Source organism: Malus sylvestris, chromosome 16 (assembly GCF_916048215.2).
Source record: "Malus sylvestris chromosome 16, drMalSylv7.2, whole genome shotgun sequence".
In the NCBI taxonomy this organism is placed as follows: Eukaryota; Viridiplantae; Streptophyta; class Magnoliopsida; order Rosales; family Rosaceae; genus Malus; species Malus sylvestris.
In genome coordinates, this window is record NC_062275.1 from 38,100,863 (window position 1) to 38,110,792 (window position 9,930).

Here is a 9,930-nt window from a genome sequence, read left to right on the forward strand (position 1 = left end):
TTTGGGCTTCGTTTTGTAATTAGCTCAATAAGAGAGGAAATAGGCTTAGTTGGTTGGTTGAACATTCCATTTAATTACTCAAAGCCCAAATTGATTTTAAGGGCTAGTGGGTTAAGGGAGCAGAAATAAATTCATCAACGATACACTTTTTATTGTAGGCCTATTTAACTGAATAATATAAAGGATAAAGAGAAAGGGGTGTGGCACAGCAAAGAGAGAAGAGAAATATGTGTGATTGTAAGGTGTGTGTTATGTCATCCATTGTGCCTTTATTTATAGTATGAAAGGTAAATTCTTTGCCCCAATAAGATTACAACTCTAATAGGATTATAATATTTAATCTAAGAGATATGGTAGAATCCCACAAGAATATCCCAAGACATAATATGATTTACATGACCACATTCCTAAATAATTACGATTGCAACACTTTTAAATTCATCGATATTTTTACACTAACAGGTGAGAGGAATAAATTGATTGCAAACTATTTGTTTACTTATATATTAACGTACATCAAAAGTTGAAATAATAAAAAGTAGATCCGATAAATACAATAGTAGGAAAACAATTAAGGGGTGCAAATTTGGATTAGGTAAAACGAGGTTGGGAATGCTAGTTAGTACTAGCATGGTGGTTATAATGTGGTGAAGAGTATGATTCCTGATCATGTCGTCTCCCATTGGCCCTTCTAGTTTTTGGGTTTCTGATCCTTAATGTCGTTTATCTTTTCCAGAACTATCAAAACCTCTTGCATGGATGGTCTGATTTTAGGATCAGGTTCTAGGCATTTCAAAATAAGCTCAGCTGCTTGGCAGGCACCTTTTAAGGGGTATTCATCTCCAAGCCCTGGGTCCATTATCTTCTTCAGCTCCTTTTTCTTGTGAAGCAACGGACTCACCCAGTCTACCAAACTGTGCTCGCGAGATGGCCGATTACTGTCAAGTGCCCGTAATCCCGTTAGCATCTCCAGCAATACAACGCCGAAACCGTACACATCGCTCTTTACGTACAAGTGCCCTGCATGCATGCACGTTTAGTGTTTGGAAAATCTTCACCAAAGTCTGAATATATCTTTAACACTATGTTTGGATAAAAAAATTTAAGATTACTAAAGAATTTTAAAATAACAGAAATTAAAATGATGGAATTTTATTTTCTAGAATTTGTGGATTTTCTTGTTTGGTTAACTTAAAAGAACAATGGAATTAAATATGGAATTTGTTACTTTTAATTGTAGCTAGTCATCAACTAAGGTAATTAACGTACACAATCTTGAATTAAATATTTTGGAATTTGAATACTTTTATATACTTTTGAATGTTTCATCTGTAATTAATCTACTCGTTTATATACTTTTATTCAGGAAATTGTCAAATTGGGAGATATTTATGTAATGTTAATTAAGGTATAGGTTGACAATGTCGTGACATATACATACCGAGGGGGTTAGAGTCCGATATAAAAATATATATATAGTAGCTTAAAAAATAAATTGGAAGTCATGTCACCAAATGCAAGAATCATTCTTGGCCATAAGTGCAAGAAGAAAGAGACCACCATCACCAAAGTCTGAATATATTTTTAACACTATGTTTGGAAGAAAAAAAAATTAAGATTACTAAGAAATTTTAAAATAATAGAAATTAAAATGATGGAATTTTATTTTCTGGAATTTGTGGATTTTTTTATTTGGTTAACTTAAAAGAACAATGGAATTGAATACGGAATTTGTTATTTTTAAACTTTCAATTATAGAAACTGGGAAATGACATATATTTACATGAAATTTAAACTTAGGAATTGGAGGTCCCAAATTCCAAGTTTTTTTCCACGCAGAAATTCTAAATTTTTATGTTTATAAATCCAAACAAAAAAATTAATGTACGCCAATTTATAAATTCTGACTTTTATCTAAATTTTAAATTTATTCTCCTCGTTCAAATATAGTGTAAAAGTATTATTATTATAGCGTGTGGAAATCGTCTATTATTGACCAAGTCCAAAGCCAACATAGAGTTTCTCTCCTTTTCCCGCTGAACCAAAAGAATAAAACAACAGTTAAAAAAAAAGGAATAAAAAGAACAGTTAAAAAAAAAAGGAATAAAAAGAAAGCCACTACTTAAACATCAATAGGTCCGAGTAAAGCTGGGTCTAGTAACAAAAAACGTGATTTTGAAATTTGATGTGATCGATCAAACAATTGATTATCTAATTTAACCCATTGGTTTTGGATTTAGTGTTATTCTCCTCCCGAAATTTTGAAAAGATTCCAAGTTGGAATTTGTTGGAGGTAGGCTACAGTTCATATAATTAAACTCCAAAATAATAACAACACTCAATGATAACTAAGAAAAAGTTGTATGATTGATCTATCTTCATGTGAATGTATTTTATTAAGAGAATAAGGCTTGTCAACTTTTTGCTTCCCTTTTTTTTAATTTTGCCCTCACTTTTGAATACACAATGTTGACATGAGGAGGGCAAAATAGTAATTTTGTACCTTTTAACAAAATGACAATCATATCCTCATTTTTTCTATTTTGCTCTCACTTTTGATACATAATATTTACATAATGAGGGCAAAATGGTAATTTTGTATCAAAATATTTACATAATATAAAAATATGTACTTATTTAGAGAAATTGTCCCATCATCATTTTTTTATATAGGTAAGTGAAATCATGATGTTTTTTTAGATAGTTTGAATGAACTGAAGCAGTTACACTTGAAGAGAACGTAAGAGGAGGTGGGCGGTTGTTCACACACACAAAGTATGTGCTCTCTGCGAATATATATAAATAAGAAGACTATATCCAACTGTTAAGATAATAATTATATTAAATATATATAAACTTTGTCACTTAATATTACAATCTAGTGGTATTCTTCTTTACATGTAAGTGAGAAGTCTTAGGTTTGATTATCGCCAAAGACAAATTTGAACAACATTATTGCTAGCCCATTGTGAGGCTTAGCCTACCCCCTCTCTCATAGTGTAAATAATATCGTTTGTTAAAAAAAAAATAGCGAGGAAGGCAAGTAGTGTAGATCCCAAAGACCAAACCATACCATTATATATATAATAATATAAATATGTTTTACATATATTTTACTAGTCTAATTGTGTATAATTGCATACAGGCCCTTTATACAAAGGGATTTCCATTTTTTGAAAAAAAATGGGGATTAGGTGTCGGGCCCACTCTACATCGAATTTCAATTATCCAAACCGTTTATTTTGTTAATCTCAATTCATAGATTATCCTTGGAAAAATTCAATTCAATCTGAAACCATATGTCTATTTAACTATCAAGATCAAATTTCATTATTTCTTATATAACAAAGTATTCGTTCATTTCTTTAAACCCAATTAGATGTCTTAAATATTTATGATTTGGCTAATATTTTGCAAAGATGATCCTTGAGGTATAACTTGAAAAATGGACGGTTCGAATTGTTAAAATTTGATGTGATGTGGATCCCACAACTAATCCCTATTTTTATATAAAATAAGGAGAAAAAAAATAGGCATCCTTTCTCTTAAAGTCTTTCTAATTGCATATATGAACCTCTTGTTGACTTTATCAATTCCACGTGGTATCTCAATGTGATATTGGCTAAATATAAAAGTGGGAATTTTTTATTGTTTGTGCAAATCAAATAGCTTCTAGAGGCTGTGCTTCCTTACGAAATTCTAAGGTCTCATTTGACAGCTCGGACTGTACTGACTATATCTGTCAGATAGAATAAATAGTCACCGGACAGTACTAACTAAATTAGTCGGGCGTTTGGTGCAGTATCGGATTAATGACCATATTATTTATACAGTGTTTGGTATTATATCGGATAGGAGGAAACTTAAAATAAAATTAAACTTTAAAAAAAAAAATGAAACCCATATCTCTCCGCCGCACCCTCAAACTCCCTCCCTCTCTCCCTTCTTGTTCCCCGACTACAGAACAAAACAATCCCAAATAATGAAACCCAGATCTCTCCGTCGCACCCCCAAACTCCTTCCCTCTCTCCCTTCTTCTTCCTCGACTACAGAACAGAAGAATCCCAAATAATGAAACCTAGATCTCTCTGCCGCACCCCCAAACTCCTTCCCTCTCTCTCTTCTTCTTCTCTTTCCCCGACTGCAAAAGATTCACTGGCCTGGGCTCAGCCTTGGCCTCTGACAATTTCTGGAAGAGCTCCCTTCGGGGTAAAGCCCTACAATTCTAAGTCCAAATTTCTTGCTACCTTCACAATCTCCTGATTCAAAGTTCCCAGGTTCCTCACCTGTCAGTTGCAAGCGATGGTAGGAGCGGAGAGCGAGAGTGAGAACGAGCGGAAGTTCCCAGGTTCCTCACCTGCCAGTTGCAGGCGATGGCAGAAGGAGCAGAGAGCAAGCGGAGAGCGAGAGTGAGAAGGAGCGGAGAGCGAGAACGAACAAGAGGCCGACTAAGTTATACGGAGAAATTGGACGGGATTAGGAAGCAGGTATACACAGGGTAAAAAAGGTGGGCCCAGATTATTTAATCCGGTGCTTATTTAATCCAAACGGCACCAAACACCGTACACCGTATTATTAGTACTATCCGGTGTTTTATACGGTGTGCCAAACAGGGCCTAAGTTTTCTTTTAGGAGAGTAACGTAAGTAATTTGAAGGTTTTTATTTAACAAAAGTAATTTTAAGTTAACACGAAAATTATTATGTGCTTTTTTTGGCTAACTATTATTATGTGCTTGGATACACTAACTATGGAGAATTTTTTAGTGTGTCCAAGGTAATGTATTACTACATGTTATAACACAAATAGACAACAACAATAGTGAAGAAAAATCTACCTCACCCAAATTCTAACAAGTCTATAATCAATAATGAATCTATGACATGATGTAAAGGTAATCGGAACCAAAACACATAATTGAATTTTGATTACGGAATACTTCAATGTTTACCGTATATTGGAGAATGGAAAAGTTGGTGGGACCCATGCAAAGTTCGAAATCCAACTCCAAAATGGGAAGAATTGAATTCCTTACATTTAGGTGATATTTGAATTTCTCATTGTTGGGGAATCCGAAATGGATCTTTCCCTCCCATTATACCATCACTTATTTATAAAATTCCAAAATTGCCATTCGCATTAAGCCAACACCACTAACCGCTGCCCAATTTATGAAAATTTTTTATTCTTGTTAAATAAAATTAAAAAATTAAATTTTAGTGCGTTTAATATTTAGTGAATAGAAGCATCTAACCCTTTTTTTTATTTCTATTAGTTAGTAAATAAAATTCAACAAGAATATTGATTTTCATTCCGATTTAGGTGAATTAGTAAATAGTTTATATGTAATCTATACCAATTTTATTCTGATTACAGAAGGTTTTTTTTTTTTTTTTTTTTTAATAAACAACTTCAACATGAATCCAATTTCGACTCCTCATCAGTTCAATTTCTCTTCAAAGTTCCTTCCATTTTAATTACGGATTGGTAAATGAGCTATTAGAGTGAAGAGTTTTTTATTTTATTTTTTTAATTTTTTAATTTTTTTAAAATTTTTTTATGAACAGAATGAAGAGTTTAGAGCCAACAAGATCCTCTCCGGATCTTTTTTGAGATCCGTGAATCGTGTCCGTTCATTGTACATCATGTGGTTAGTTTTTGTTAGGTACTGTTTATGTTTAATTTTAAATAAAAATATTTAAAATGATTTCTGACTGTATGATGTATGATAAACGGACACGATTCACAGATCCCTGGGTTCCTCATAAAGAGGATCCAGTGAGGATCCGGATTGGAGTTTAGAGTTCTATATTTGGGCTATACATATTAATGATTGGACGCATATTGTCACTATTTATGTGGATTGGTAACTACATGGGAACTACTTTTATTGTATTTTCAAAATAATCAGCTGTATAAAGAAATAGTTAAATGTTTGGTCAAGTTAATTATAATTTGGTGGAGGACTTGGTAGCAATGTCCAAATAAAACACCACAATAAAACGTTGAAGTTTACATAATAGATTATAAGGTACAATGAGTTAAAATAAAGAAAGAAAAATTTAGCGAGTTGTTATTTGCATTTAATAAAAGCTATCACGCATTCCAGTATAAACATAAGGAAAAACTTTCAATGAGCAGAGTGCAAGAAAATATTTTCAGTTTATTCAAAAATGCATTTGTGTTAAAAATTATGTTTACCAGTTGCCACATATTCTGGAGCTGCGTATCCGTAAGTTCCAATAATACGTGTGGTTACGTGGGAGTTTCCATTCATAGGCCCCATCTTTACCAGTCCAAAATCTGAAAGTTTCGCATTGTAGGCCTAGAAAACAAAATTTCCATGAAAAAAAGTCAATAAAAAGGAAAAGAAGGACAACAAAAAAATCAAGGGTGTTTACAAATGTCAATTTCAAAATTTATGTTTCATTCTATATACACGTACCGGATCCAGCAAAATATTGGAGGCCTTAAAGTCACGGTAAATGACTTTTTCTGAGTTGTGCAGATAAGCAAGGCCTCGTGCAGCTCCAATTGCTATCTTTAGTCTTATTTCCCATGGAAGTGGTTCTTGACCTTCTGTACAATTATCATTCTCTTGTTAATTTGTTATGAGTAATGCTAGAGAGATTAAAATTGTAGATAAAGTTTTGAAAATTAAAGGACATGAAAGTTGATGATTGATTTATTACCTATACGCTGATAAACATGGTTATTTTTATTAGTAGCATATCATTCAGTTTGCAAATTTAGTTTGCAAATTTGATTTTCCTAGAGCATTACTGCCTACTTTTTGACTTTCCATACGAAGAATGAGTAGACCAAAAAAGACATGCATGTAATTACAGCATTTTAACTAGTAAATGTGTAGGATAATGCTAGCGATATCAACTATTTAGACTAAATTTTGTAAATTATATGATGTGGTTGTTGATTATTAAATTATTATTTAAGTATTGATTAACGTACTTATTTTATATTTTTAACACATCATATGGTTGGCTATATATATATATATATATATATATATATATATATATATATATATATATATATTAATCTTACTTCTGAAAAGGTGGTTTTCCAAGCTGCCTTTCTGCATATATTCGTAGACGAGAAGGAATTGGTTTTCTTCACAGCAATGTCCCAGCAGCCTAACGAGGTTTGGATGACGACACTTCCCCAAGAAATTCACCTCCGCCTGCATATATATATACCAACTTAACTATTTATCAGTCTCTGCTAATAATTTATATATTTTCATGCAAATGCTAATATATATTTTGTGTTTATGAATGGAAGACCAAGACCAAAGCTAATAATGATTCATCACCCACTAGTACTACAGCTACCTTAAAAATTGAAGTATGCAATCACGGAAGCCATACGTGCTCGATCCACTATATACATTACCCCTTTTTTTGTGATTGGAATCACTTTTTCTATGTTAGCTAGAGGGGTTTGATAACCATTTTATTTTTATTTTATTTTTTTAAAATTGAAAATTTGTTTGTAATTGTTTTTAACAGAGAACTGAAAATTTTGTAAGTTTTCAAAATTCGGTTTGATTTTAATTTTCAGATATTTTTTTTAAATGAAAATAATTGCCAAACAAATTTCCAAAACTTAAAATTGAAATGATTTTAGTAACAATGACATCATGTGCCTAATGGTTCAGGCCATGTCTACCATGAAGAGAAACAATTAACTCAAATGTATGGTGCCTGCCATATGCTTAATTAAGCCATACTAAATAATACTAAGCATATGATCATGTCAAGTTACACACACACACACACACATATATATATAATATTAAAATCATACAAATTAATTTTACTCGGCCGGCAAAAGTAAGCGTTTAGCTAGTATCCAAAAATATTGTGTATATAAATATGTGCATTAGTAACTTCAAAAAAAGTGGGCATTATATTACTATCTATCGTTACACCCTAGCTAAATAAAAAAGTAAAATAAAATTACTTGCCTGCCATTCTTGGTGACCTTGATAGCTATCTGAGCTGGACTTCTTGACTGCGACGGCCAAGCCGACGCCTCCCTTTGATGGGGCATACGTTGAGGCATCGACCCAGCCCTTGAAAACCCTTCCGAAACCTCCCTCTCCTAGTATTGTATCTGGTCGGAAATTTTGAGTACACTTCTTCAGCTCTGCTAACGTGAACTCTTTCAACTTTGGTATACTTTCGATTGGAGCAGCTGTAGCTGCCGCATCAGGAGGAGGAGGAGCCACACCTCCAGCTGCTTCAGTATAATTATTTCTGCTGATGGTTTTGCTTAATATCACTTGTGCCTTGCTTTCACTTCTCTCCGTTGTTCCACCAGTATTTCTTTTGCCACTAATATTCCTTGCAACTTTTGTGGTGCTGGTCACACTTTTTCCAACGAATCCATTTTTCTTGTTATCGTATCTCGATGCTACTGCAAATATATATATATATATATATATATATGTTTATAAACGTGCATGTAAATAAATCCTATTAAATAAATTCGCGTTAATAAGCACTTAAAGTGGAAACCAAACAACTCTTCCTGGCAACCAAACATAAAACAAGGAAAGAAGCAATTGAAGAATTACTTTGGAGGGGAATATTAGCAGTAAATATGCATGCGCGCGCGCGCACACACACACATACAGATACCTGGGGTAGGCAGCTTGGTTGTAGATGATGGGCTATGATTAGTCACTGGAGATCCGTAACAGTTTCCCATGGCGAGCGAGTTATCGACTGATAATTACTCTCGATCTCTCTGATCGAAGGCACGTTGACCTTCAAGTGTACCCAGCTAGAGGAGGTAGCTACTTAATTTGATCCAGATATATGTTGATGCGGTCGTCTGGTGTCTGTCTCCAATTCCTGGAAAGAGTGGGAGAAGCAACAAAGAAATAGTCAAAGCAAGAAAAGACTGGCTACCTATATACGTAATATGTACGTATGTGGGACTTTTTCCTTTGGACTTTTTCCTCTGGACTTTTGCACACACACAGAGACAGATGCGTTAATATTTTTATACACAACGAATATTATTTACACAGTATTGAGGGAGAAAAGGTAATATATTTTTCTTAAAAATTGGAATGAAAGCTCAGGCTATTAGAGAATTAAGACCACATGATAAACTGGTGGAATTATACGTGAGGCAGGTCAATGGCAGAGTCACGCAGACCAATCACTGTACCTCAATTTCTTCATTCATTGGGCCGGTTGTCGATCGGGATTAATCAACAATGTCTACAATATCTAATGAGTGGAGATACACTTATTACATTTTTTATACAATATTTGTACAAACTCTTTAATAGAGATAAGGGCCACCAATAGATATAGATCACATTTCTATTAGAAATGTGGTACAAATATAATATGAAAAATATGATAAAAGTAGCATTTTTTTTTATATCTGATATGGTCATATAAAATTAGGGATGGAAAAAGATACCGAATATTCCAAACTAAACCGAAAAAATCCCGAAACTGAATAAAAAAAATACCAAACCAAAAATCCCGAAAATTTCGGTACCCAATACCGAACCGATCCCGAAATTTCAGTACGGGAATCGGTCTCACATTTTCATTCTTTCGATAATCCCGAACTAAACCGAAATAAAAAAATATATATATAATTTAATTTTAAATATATATTTGGAATTGTAACAACTATCGGGTTTGATTGAGATTTAATCTTAATCGTTGAATAAAAATCAAACCCTTAGAACTCAGTCACTCTCTCTCTCTCCGTCTCTCGACTCGACCTCACCTCAAACCTTACCTCATCACCCTCCTCCCTGATATCTCTCTCTGTCTTCGAATCTGGCCACACCCACATCACATAAATAACTCACCTATCTCTCGACTGACCTATCACCTCTCTAATATCTCTCTCTCGACTTCTCATCCCTCATTATGGA

The 9,930-nt window shown here is 33.4% G+C and overlaps 1 protein-coding gene across 1 annotated transcript; it reads right to left on the reverse strand.

Moving 5' to 3' along the window:
• Nucleotides 1–476: 476 nt before the first annotated feature.
• LOC126606466 (probable serine/threonine-protein kinase PIX13) lies at nt 477–8,886 on the reverse strand. The gene is made up of 6 exons (XM_050273859.1): nt 8,663–8,886; nt 7,987–8,438; nt 7,065–7,200; nt 6,445–6,578; nt 6,201–6,324; nt 477–1,020 (listed from the first exon to the last, which is right to left on the reverse strand). The coding sequence occupies exons 1-6, from the start codon at nt 8,730–8,732 to the stop codon at nt 692–694; spliced, it is 1,245 nt and encodes a 414-aa protein (XP_050129816.1). The 5' UTR covers nt 8,733–8,886; the 3' UTR covers nt 477–691.
• Between the last annotated feature and the right edge of the window lie 1,044 nt (nt 8,887–9,930).